Source organism: Notolabrus celidotus, chromosome 2, assembly GCF_009762535.1.
Source record: "Notolabrus celidotus isolate fNotCel1 chromosome 2, fNotCel1.pri, whole genome shotgun sequence".
Classification (NCBI taxonomy): domain Eukaryota; kingdom Metazoa; phylum Chordata; class Actinopteri; order Labriformes; family Labridae; genus Notolabrus; species Notolabrus celidotus.
The window spans coordinates 27,627,615-27,640,312 of record NC_048273.1 but is presented as its reverse complement, the minus strand read 5'-3'; the positions used below and the strand labels follow the sequence as shown (position 1 = coordinate 27,640,312).

The 12,698-nt window shown below is 40.3% G+C and overlaps 1 protein-coding gene across 1 annotated transcript in view; it reads left to right on the top strand.

Annotated features, from left to right (window-relative positions):
* The first annotated feature begins 2,096 nt into the window (after window positions 1-2,096).
* ror1 (receptor tyrosine kinase-like orphan receptor 1) overlaps window positions 2,097-12,698 on the top strand; it is a 155,819-nt gene continuing 145,217 nt past the window's right edge. The window contains exon 1 of the mRNA XM_034702235.1: window positions 2,097-2,580. Within this exon, the coding sequence (XP_034558126.1) occupies window positions 2,484-2,580 (97 nt within the window). The 5' untranslated portion in view covers window positions 2,097-2,483. The remainder of the gene's footprint in view (window positions 2,581-12,698) is intronic.

The window sequence follows — 12,698 nt, the reverse complement described above, 5'->3', positions numbered from 1 at the left end:
ATCTTTGTCCTAGTCCACTCTTAGATGTCATCTCTCAGCTCCATTTCTGTTTTCACCTCTCAAGTTGCTAGGCAGACTGTAATCAGTGCAACAAATGGAAAGGAATCCTTGGCAGAAGACCTCAGCAAACTGAGGGCGACACTCAAAGCCCCAAAACGTTGGCTGCTGCTCTGATAGGCTGTAGCTTTTGAGCCCTGTGAGGCGTTTCTGACTGGTTGAGAAACAGATTGAAGAAAAACTGATGCTGCTTTGGGACCTACAAAAGCATAAAAGCCATCAGCAGCAAGCTTGGAAATCCCTATATTGTCATTTTTAACGCTGAAAGTGCTGAGAGGAGGTAGTTATCGGATCAGATGATTGAAAGCACATGCAAAAAACTGCCTTTCTTTACAATTTCAACAAGTATTAACAATGAGTGACACATCTGACTGTTGGCATCTACACAACAAGATCAGCAAAGATATGAGATGTGCATCTTTCCCCACAACAGGACACCAAAATAAACACAAACTCCTCTCAGGAGCTTTAACCACATCTTCTATAGAGTCTGCAGTTGTATTTCCCCTGACAGACTCCAACACGCCCTTATCCTTTCATAGGTTATACAGGAAGCAGTGCAGTGTTATCTTTGAGCTCTGGTCCGCAGCATATCTCCAGGAATGACTCTAAGTGAAGGAAAATGAAAGGAGTGGACAAATGGTTTTGATTAGGAGTCCTTGGGCCACGTCCTGGGCCTGACAAGGAGCAGGGATAATACCATAAGTGAAGCCCACCACACCTCCTCTCAGATCTTCAATCAAAACTAATCTGGTCTGGAGCATTATTCATACATGCTATTCCCGCGCTGTGTAACAGTTAAATCAAAACATACTTCAGAGAGGATGATATTTCCCTCTAATGAGCAAGTCCAGGTCACAATATGGGGGGACCGGAGATGCTAAATTGCTACCATTCTTCTCCTGCCGGTTTTAGGCTTTCAAAGTGCTCTGTGTGTGCAGACACACATGCAGAGACAAAGTGTGTGTCAAAATCCAGAAGTGAGTGCAGTAAAATGAAGCAAGGTGTGGAGTTATAGAGGAGGAGGGGAGGTAGTTTAATAATGCTGTACAGCTCTGGAGTTAATAACTGTAGTATCGTGTGTTTGTTGCCTGTATTTAGCAAATCGCAAGGCGTGAAATCTTATATTTTTTTACACTCACTTGTTCTTTTCATTTACTTGTTTGTCTTCATCTTTTTAATTTATTGAATTGATAGAAATCCTTCTGTTTGACATTTAGGATGACATGTGGATGTGGGTAATTCATCTGCAGATCACCCACTCCACATGTGATCATCTAATCAGCTCCAGATGGAACCATACCAAATAATCTTGAGATCTTTATCTGAAAATCAGCTCTGTTAAAGCTAAAAGGTTGTGTATTTATTTGAGATGTAGAGGTAAAAAAAAATCTTTGCATCCTGAAAACAAATGATAACAAAATGCACTGACAGAAAAAGGGGAAGTAATCTTGTGTATGTGGCTGGGGTAGGCCTGTCAATCCTAATCCATAAACTGTATATAAAAGTAGATGTAGCATCTTGGTTTGAAAAGTGAACCCAATGTGGAAGTCTCACTGAAGCATGTTTTGAAAAACGATGAGCCTGCTGGGGGTGTTCACCGAGTTCTCTGAAAAAACTTGAGTCAGCTGCAAACATTTGTAGACGTTAAATAGACTCCGGTGTTTCAGTTTAATTTGTGACCCCATTAACTGGAGACTCTCAGCCTCTGTATTTGACGTACGTACAGAGTAAGATACGTATCTACCCTTGCAAATGTCTCTTTATCTGTTTTTCTATGTATTTTAAGGCTTGTTTTTGTAAACCCGTGACGAAAATGTGCTCTTTATTCATCATTTGCGTTAACTGCAATTACCAATGATGCATGGTGCACAGTTTGCAGGGTCACTATTAGAACCGAAACACCAGTCCCTGCTCTAGTCCCACCACGTTCACTGTGACTCGAGAGTAAGATTGTCTTCGTCATTTGTCTTCTTTGTTTCTGGGTATGTTCTTATCGATATGTTTGAATCATCACCGTTCATAGTGAAATCAAAACGCCCCTGTCTGTCTGCCCTGTAATTGCGTTTCCATTAGTGTCCACGGGGTGGCGACACGTGGCTAATCAGAGCCATGTGGCTCCTGAGAGCAGAAGTTTCTCCAGTGAAGTTTGTAGGAAAGATTGCGCTCAGTTGAAGAGAGAGACAGAGAGGGGAAAGTGAGCTGGGCTGCAGTGAGGAGGAAAGAGACAGAAAGCCGCACAGACAACTTTCTTCCAGACTCTTTATTTTTTGTTTCAGGGATTTTGGTGCGCGTTTAAAGAAAGAGCAGCGGAAAGCAGAGCGAGACACTACTTGTATTTTGAGTCATTTTTGGAGGGGCTCGATATTACATCGTGGTTTAAGTGGATGTGAAAGCGGGCAAAAGTTTGACACATAACCGGAGGAATGTATCCAACTCGGGCAGCGCCGAGCCAGCGTCTGTGGAGATGTCCAGCCTGCGCGCTCTGGATCGCCCTGCTCCTCCTGGACCTGACTGCGTCTGGTGAGTCTCAATACCTTTTCCCCCTGATAACCATTGCTTGTCTCTTCCCCATGCTGCTATTTGGGGTTTGCTCACTCTGCGGTTCATCCCGAATACATGGATTCAACGATGAAATCTGTCAGCTTTGCCAAATGTCTTTCTTTGGATACTTTGTGGCGTTTTGGCGACTTTACTGCTCTAAGAAGATAATTTGAGTCATCCCTTTGGATTTTTGTGTCTTTATAATGCAGTTCTATTTAAAATCAACTCGTTAATGTCAACAAACAGTTGTTCAGGATCTGTTTGCCATCATTCAGCCTCTCCTCTCATGTAAATGATAGTTGGTTTTCAGATTATCGTCCTATTGTCATTCTGAAGCCTCTGCACGGGGAAAGACTTGACTCCATTGGAGGACAATAGAGGGGCTCTTAACTAAATCAGCTGGAGTGCTATTGTGCCTCCAACCAACCAACCCACCCACCCCATCAATAATTTAAGTCTGTTTAAGATAAGAGATGCTGGAAGTCTTAACAGTTGTTTAAAAAAGTTTTCCAACAGAATGGAGATTGTTGAGGGAGTAAGATGAGGACAACTTTTGGAAAAATGGGCCTGTCTGCCTGTGGCCTCTGGGAAACAATGCTGCAATTAGTCTTAACTGCCTTTTACAAAACAAAAGCTGAAACATATCATCAGTTTATTTCTGTGCGGTTGAAAGGAAAGACTTTGTTTTCTGCTCATACAACAATCTTACATTTCCACGGTCCACAGCGGCAGAGTGTGTGGTATCTTACAGAAACAGACTGATGGGATTTGAAACTGGCTTTTGGTTGACTCATAGAAGTGTGATTGAATTCAGTTTGAAATGTTTATGAAGTTGCTGGTTTCCTTATTTCTGTCCTGCTGCTTTAAATTGAACAGAAAGTATGAAAGACTTGTCTCCTTCTTCCAGATGAAAAGTGATGGATGATCTCTGGAAGGTTCCCTTGGGTTTGTTTAGATTATCTCTGTCCTCCTCAAATGCATTTGGCTAATATTTACAATGAAGATCTACAGTATATCGTGTGTTAAGTGTAGAACTCATGCTCTTAAAGAGGGAGTTCAAACTGGAGACACAAGCTGCATTTCTTCAGATGCAGGAATGAATAGCAGCGGAGGAGAGCCGAGCTTTAGCTTTTTCCAAGTGAGCTGCACAGTTTAGATGCAAAATCTGCTCTGAAAATTGGATTTCAATTGCTGATAATGTTCTTCTTAAAGCAAAACCGATTGAATTTAACACTCCTACTGGAAACAAGAGATCTGCAAAAACTTTTTCTGAATTTGATTCTCACTTTTTTCACCAGAATTGAGCTTTACTGGAGCTTTGATGGCTATACAAAATAAGATGACACTCACTGAGGTGTTTGAAATTTGACCTCTTGTTCACCTTTCAATGAAACAGCTTTCGTATGATTCTGCGGGTTATCTAACTGTGAGTCTTGTTTCTCTTCTGGATGGTCAGAGAGGTTCAGGGTTGAACAGTGATCAAATGTGAGGATGAAAGCACACTTCAATGTGGTCAGTGGTCACAATACGTCTGTAACGTGGAAACAACTGAGCAAACGTGACGAAGAAGGAACTGAAAAGAGCTGACGTTTGTCTGTTTTTTGTTGGTCAGTCTGAGAGTGTCCAGTCAGAGGTCAGAGGTCACTGGTCTGTCATTATGGTTTAGCGTTTCCAGGAACAATCAGGGTTTCCCACCCACAACAGCAAGGGAATTTTCTTTACATAGCAGACTTTGGAATTAGCCTGCCATGCTGACCTTATCTGCATGCATTTTTCATGTATTTTAAGGAACTACCAAGTTGTTCCAGTGCTGATAACGGTATCAGAAATGCATGTTAGAGCCTAAAATGGGATTATGTGAGTAAACCAGACATGCACCAACCTGAAGCTGTGATATCACAGCCCCTCTTGGCAAAAATAGACTTCTGTCTCCTTCAAAACAGTAGCTTCTAGAATAGTTTTATACATTAAAACTACTGTTTCAAAAGATCAATTGGATTAATGGTACTAGTGAATGATGTATTGTTAGTCACAGCAATCAAAATATCAGCAAGAGATGTTTTTAATTACATATTGACACAAATTTGAATGTAAACTTTAAAATGAACTACATTGAGCTTAACTTAGTTCTAGGTGTAAGCATGTTTGTAGGTTTGGAGTTCTTCTCGTGTGAAGAGCCAGGTCTTACTAAAATGACATCACATCTATTAAGTGTAACTTTAACCTCACATACACTAAAACTGACAGATGTCTTTACAATGACTGCATTTGCATGGACTCCGGTATCCTGGTTATGAGCCTCATCCTGGTTTTAAACATGTTTGGGATATAGTGTTTATCGTGTATATAAGGATATGAATAACCAGGTATTCTCTGTGTGCATGTAAATACTTGTATCCTGGTTTCTAAATACTGCTTCTTATTTGCCTGGGTGTCTGTCATGTTTATGTTTTCAAACACAAACCGAGGCAATTTTGAAATCCGAGAAAAATGCGACCACTGTGGTTCATCGCAGGCTTAACGCTATTAAATGGAAACAATCAGGTTGCAGATATGGCATATCCACCTCATTTCCAGTAACAGGAGAAGCAAGCATGATATTGAACATGTCCTTAACTCTGAGGTGTCAGCCCATCACTACCACTGTGTTGGACAAGGGAGCAATAGGTGAATATGTATGTAAGACGAAGACAAAGTAAGACGCTCTCATTACTGCTGCCATGTTTGTTTTGATACTTTAATAAAACAGTCAGTTTGAACGACATACTTAGATACCTGATAAAATGGAACATGTTTTGGAGATGTTCCTGCTCACCACATTTTGGTAGATATTAGTTTTCTTATCAAGGCAGGAAATGGGATAAAATGGGATAATGGGGTTGTACTTGTGTTGGTCTGATAACTATGAAGCCCCCTTCTACCCTCCAACCTCCAGACACCACTATCAGCCGTCTAGGTGCTAATCCAAACAAAGTTTGAATTGAGTAGAAGAGATAAGGATTTGTGTCTCACGAGGTACCCCTTCACTCAAAAACACAGCGTTCCTTACCATCCTTGGAGGTCTTTGTTGTCTGATTGAAAAATAAAAGTGAAAGTTGACACAGGGACAGGTATGTCACACAAGAAGTGATCCACCTGTGCTAACTGGTAGGGGTGCTGTGTGAGGGAGAAAATTCAGTACGATACTTGGGGCCCATGACTGACAGGGGCCGTAAAAGTATCAGCTCATTAGTGGTAGTGAAGCAGGCGCCCCATGTTAGGACACTACAGTCCTTGTGGCACTGGTAGTAGGATGATGCTTGGTCCCAACATGATTTGGTGCATGTCCTTCACCTGCTCCATCTCCATATTTCCTGTCTTTCTCAAACCGTCACAATAAAGGGAAAAAGGCCCTAAAAGAGGGTCAGTGGGTATCTGAGTTTTTTACCCTGACGCTGCTTGATTAAGTGTTTTTTTTTATCAGTTACCTGGTCCACTTGTTTTGGAGTAATTGGGAGCTCTTTGGATAATTTGTCTCCTGGTGACGACCCTGTGAACTAAATTAATTGTATCCCAAAAAAGCTACCAGCAGCTCAGATCACAGACTGTCTTGACATCATGTGTATCATGGGACAGAGCTCAGAGGAAACCTATTTTTAACTTTGAAGTGCTTTATTTATTAATGTCTTTAATCCCTAAATATGTCTGTGTTTGACAGGAGATGTTTGATGAGATGATTCCTCACTGAAGGGTCAATTTGTGTCAGTTTTTCAAATGAACAGCCTGCTCTGTGGTTGTTGCTTTGTCTACCTACAGTAAGGTCGCCAATAACAGGAACGTGCAGATATTTGACTGAGAAAATAAATGCTGACATGGTGTCTTCTTCATTGTTTATACAAATGGTTGACTTTTGGGGTAATAGTGACCGTCACTCCACTATTCATTCAGCCTTTGCCCTTTAACTTTAAAGTAATAATTTGTTCTTAAAGATGAATGATGTTTATATATTTTCTGACATTATAAACCGTGTTAATGTTTGAACATAGGACATTCACCTTTGAACTGTTTAGAGTTTCATTTAGCCTTTTAACAACACTCAGTAAGATGATAAATCAAACTGGGTGGAACTGCCGCGGTGCAGTTTTCACCGGGACACTGTGTTGACACTAAAGGCACTTCAAGCCTGGAAAAAAAAAACTCTCCGATCTGCAGGCTGTGAGTGTGTTGGAGCTTGTCCCTCTCTCCCTGCTACTGAGATCTCTATCTGTGGGTCATATTTATTATTAAGACTCATATTAAGGGAGCAGTTTCAAGGAGGTGAAACAGACGTCCAAGTTTATGGTAGAAATGTCTTTATACATCCTTGTAAAATTTGTGCAAACCAGCCACTCCCTCTTTTCATCATCGCCATAATTTCTCCTTAATGTGTGCCTGTATTCAGTTTTTTATATCTTCTCCAGATGCTCTGGAAAATGTTGGACGGTGTCATGGTTTAAGCGCTACATCTCTTTCAGATAGATGACTCCGCTGTGTTTTAAACTCGCCTCCCACTCTGCACAGTGAACGCACCACTAACCACTACAAGTGCTGTGCATCCCTAAAAGCTTTCTGCAGACACAGAGGAATGTGGCAGGAACTGTACGTGTGAAACAGATGTATGGGGCTTTTTTTGGGAACATAGTGGGGTTGATTTTTGTATTTTTGACTCTGTTTTGAGTGTGTGAAATGGGTAAAAAAAGTCCTGAACATTAATTTAATCAGCACGTAGCCATAAATCACACGCTCCGACTCTGTTTTATGTCACTGATTTAAAACATCAGTGTGTAAACCAGGCCGTGCACTTGCAATTACCTACTTCCCTCTTGTTATGATGAAGCACATGTGTTTGCCAAGGCTCACTGTTGCCATAGGGTGAACTGTTTGGAGCATATTGCGTGCTAATTGTTTAACTGATGTATGGCTAGCAGGCAATTTGTTTTAAACCATATAAAAAGTATCAGGGTATCAAATAACTCAAGAGCAGAGCTTTTTTCTCACCTTTGTGCAGAAGTTTTGTTTCTCAGTTCTTGTGGTTGACAGCGGGAGTACAAAAGTTGCAGCATGAAACAATCTTATATTAAAGAAAGACGGTATTCAAATTTTGATGATGTCTTCAAACTCAAATGAGCTATTATTGATACAGATACCAATACCAATATTTACATACCTTTTTTCATTGTTTATAACACCAGGGGCCTCATTTACAAAGGGTGTGTATGCACAAAAACGTGGCGTACGCCCTTTTTCACAGCAAAGCTCAGATGTATCAAGAGTGAAATGACCGTGGAAATGTGCGGTGCCTCACACCAACTTGATAGCTGGCGTACACACGCTTCTACAGCTGTTGATCCTTGTGCACAGATTCATACATCTGGATATTTTTGTGCGTACAATGTTTGCTGGATTTGAGTGTTTGCCATGTTTTAGTAGGACATCCACGCAAGTATTTGTACATGAGGCCCCTGGTCTCTCTTGCACTGTAATTGGCTTATTAGTCTTATTGTGACAGTCCCACCTTAAATTATACATGTATTCTTTTTCAAATAGGACGTCCAGAAATCTGGTCCCTGCTTCATTTCTTAGCTTTATCGAACGACTGAAGTAGAGGCTGCTGACAGGTTTTCTCTAGAGCCAACACCCTTTTGGTCCCTGCCTTTCAGAAACTCTTGGTGCTTCAGGATGATGATCCTTAAGGTGTACAATTGAACTGGCAGTGTTAAAGGAGTGTGTATTACAAGCATTAGAAATAGCTTTTGTGCTGTTTGTTTATGACACTCCAAAATACTATATATAAGATATAGTCAACATGCTGAAGATCGTGTGCATAACTAATGCGTCACCTTATCAGTTGTTCATATCAGTGAAAAATGTCATATCTGCCAACATGTAATAAAGTTTTTGAGCTTTTATCAGCCGATACAGACATTATGCTTATAATATCGTGCATGGATAATGTTTAAGCTAAAGAATGTAGTAGTAAATATTTTTTTTTTTTAGTCTAAAATTTGTACTTATAATATAATTACACTCCTCAATCAGTTTTTGTCTTTGAGTAATAACAGTGCCCAGTCATTAGTTTATTGAGAAGAGCTGAATGACAAAATACAAGGTCCTTTTGGAAAGTGTCATCAATAGTTTGATGTGCGTATTGATAGAAAGCCTTTTGTTTTAAACATATATACCATGTCTGGATATCAAATATATAAATAAAAAGTACTTTTTAAAAAAATATTTTATATTTAGAAGTTCCATCTCTCAGATATTTCGGTTCGATGCAAATTTCCATATATTTCATTATTCGTTTATTATTTTTTGTTGTCTTTTTTGAAACTGCTGGACAAAACCCTCGCCAGAGTGTACATTGCAAAATAAAGATGCGTGTTAATACTTACCTGACATTTGTCGCTCTGCTTTGTTAATATATTATGTATGGTGATGTCAAAAATCTTCTGACCGGGTCTTTTCCTAATTTTTCAAAGTTTTCATCCCTTAGTTATTGAGGTTGATGTTTCCTACCTCTTTGATTACCACAGAATTCACAAGATATGAGGTTTCCTTGTGATGTGCGATGCCAGTAAAAGGCTCAGTTGTTTTCCGTTGAGTTGCTGCCGGGAATGTCCTGATAATATGTCGTCAATGCTTGGTTGACGGAGGAATTTTGGAAGCAGAGCTGCATTTCAGTTTTCCTTCTCCTTCTCGTGCCTCTGCCAAGTCAGGAGAGAGCCTTTCTGTGAATGGTATGGAGTGTAAATTTCCTGCATTTGCGTAATATTGGCAGAAAAATGCACTTATTTCCACAAACTGGGCTCTGTGGAGCATGCTTGTTTTTTAGCGGTCACAGTCCCTCAGAGAGAGGCAGCGTTTAATCAAAGGCTAAACTCAGTTCACTGAGATGCTCGCTGGAGACGTTTGATAAAGTTTCTGCCACTAGAAGCTGAAGCCGAGCGTGAAAACCCTTTTCCTGCAATTTAGTGTCTGCACAGGAGGTCAGTCTGTTGAAGAGAGAAAAAACTCTGCAGGGTTCAAGGAAACTCGGCCCTGGATTTACAAAAGAAATGAAAAAACTGTGTAAACTTCAATGATTTTAACAGAGTCTGCGGCGAGCGGGGAAGTAATCTGCTGCAAGGTAGCACTCCTTTCAGTCAAAGTATATGTTATATTAATACACCAACATTATATTTTGGTCTTTCCATCCATTGACCTGTTCTGTTTCCCTTTGCAAATTAAGAAGCCTCCTGTTCAACACTTTCTGAGTTGGTTTCTTTCAACTGCTGTCTGGAAGACAAATTACGCCCGCAGCATAAAAAAAGTTCTCTGCTGTACTCTATACATACCATACAATGAAGCCTTTGCTGCAGATGTAAGGCAAGCTTTAAGTGTGAGAGCGTGCTGATGACAAAGTGACACTTTAATGAGTCTAATGGAATAAGCCACACATACTGCATATCAATTTCCCATATGGACTTGGCACAGTTTATATTAAGTACCGCAGGGAATAGCAGTGGCTTAAAGAGCTCTAAATTTCATTAGAGCCACTCCTTATTGCAGTTTTATCAAATTACTGCTTCATAGCATCCTCCGTGGTTTGCTTTGCAGCAGCTTAATATGGAGAGATCATGCTACAGTTCATTTAATAGGACGTTGGATAAAACATGGCTTTTAAATTCCTCTATATGTGTCAGAGTAAATCTTTTTAAACCATGTTTGCATTGCATTAAGGACCTCAGAGCCCCCCTCAGCAAGCAGACGGCAGATCTGTGCAGCCACAATTAGGTCTTTGTACAACACCACGCTTCTCCCGAGGCATTAAATACTCCCAAATTTACAGCCATCTCTGACTGTTTTTTTTTTTTCAGAAAATATTTGTATCTTATCGGTTCATCTACAGAAGAAATATGCTATTTATATTACGTCAGTGCGTTAGAGGCTTGAAAAGGAGCAAGAAAGGCAGAAATAAAGAAAAAGACTCACATGATGCCAAGAATAATTTTAAAAATGCACAACTGTGAAAAACATAAATGTGATGATGTTCTGTTAATAACTGCAGAGTGATAAGTGTATACACATGTTTCAGTGAACATGATGGTCCAGTGGTAACCACAGCACCACGTGGGCGAGACAGCAGACATTAAAGAAGATATTACGAAAGCCAAATTCTGATTAAACCTCCGTCTCATGATTATAGTATAACAGAAATGAATGAGCCAGTGTTTCTACATCAACTGACATCACATAAAGATGTCTCCTGCTCAAATCAAAGATGCTCAATCCTTACAAGCAGTTACCAAAGGCCTGTGAGTGGTTACGAGCTGGAGCTGGTGCGGAGCCACCCCGCTCTTAGTTATTGTTGAGTAAACACACAGAGTGGCCAAGACCAGCATGTCAGTCAGCCAGGCAAGAAGGGCCAAGTGGAGGAACCACTTGACGGCCAAAATGAACCGTACAGACAGATGGAGAGGGAAAGGGACAGTAAAGAAAGAAAGAAAGAGAGCCAAAGAAGAAACGACTGGAGAATGCCAACATTCGTTTCCTGCCAGCTAGATAAGGGAAGTGCCAAAAAGTTTCATGTCACGCTGGCAGTGGTGGGGTGACATAGAGTTCTCTGATTCTCTCCTGCAGCCAGAAAGCGCATCTGGGGGTACTTAAGCAGATGAGCTGAGACATTAATATATGCAGTATACACTTTTTTAGATAAAGAAAACACTTTTAAAAAGTTAAAGTTGGGGCACCGTGCTGGTGGTCTAGCTGTCTAAGCGTCCCACGTATAGAGGCTACAGTCCTCGTCGCAGAGGTTGCCGGTTCGACTACCAGCCTGTAGACCATTCACCGCATGTCTTCCCCCACTCTCTACTCCCCACATTTCCTGTCTCTCTTGAGCTGTCCTATCCAATAAAGGCAAAAAGGCCAAAAAATATAACTTAGATAAAGAAAAAAGTTAAAGTTGTTATGAGCTTGATAATAAAACAGGAAATGCTTTTTGTGTTGGCCTAAACTAGGATACTGAGTATCATGTAGGAAATACAAGCGCCTGGCACCTACATTGTCAAGCTCTCAAAATATCTGCTTGCACTTCCTTTGCAAAGATCATAGCTTATGATATAATACTGTACATTGTGGCTGCTGCTAGCAAAGCCGTAATACTACTTTGATTGGATCAGGCTGGTGGAGCCTGGGACTGACGTCACACCTTTTACCATCCAAAGCACACATTAAACTTACCAATAATACACTGAAGATCCCTTAGGTTGGTTCAGTCCACAGCAGAGCGGATTCCTTCATTCAGTCATATTTTTTAACATCACATAATTTATTAAAACTAGCTACTCAGAAAAAACAAACATATAAATCTGAATACGAATCAACCCAAATTACATTAAAAAATGGGTTTTGAAATAAATAACTTGACATGTATTTTAATTTTAAAGTTTCACCCATGTCCCATCTGTTAACATGAAGGAGACAGAATTTGTGGGTGGAGCTTTAAAAGAGGAGACACAGAACACGTTACCTCCGTCATGAAAAGTCAGTTTTGTAGTAGAGCAGTTGTGCTCTTTTGGAAATGTGATCCTTCCAGTTTGTAGGAATAGTGTGTAGAGTGTTTGAATTGCTTGTCAGGGCTTAGAGCTGATTAGTGGTTCAGTTTATTTTTGTGCAACCTACAGAGAGCATAATGTTAAACTCTCTTTTGTCCTTTATTGCTTTGTAATTACAATCAGTAGCTATAGAAACTGTAATCCTGTTGTGGCCTGAAGTCGAGGAATTCTGTCTTTTGAAGATTAGTTCCTCTAAATGGGTTTAAGTTCAAAGCTGCTGGTTTAACAAATCTACTTTGGCTGAAAAATACACTTTTGGATCTGCAAGAGTAAAAAACAACAGTGTTGTGAACGCCAAGGCCGTGCTGCCTTCCAGTGTTTCCAAAGGGTTCAAAGTTGAGATGTTTAAAGAGTTCCTTTTGGACCTACAAACAGAAACGGTTTCCAGTAAAAGTCTCTTTACCTTGTATCACATCGTCATGATGTGGTTCCATTATAAATTACGTCTTGTTGTCTGAACAGTTGAGTCTTGACAGTCGTACTTTT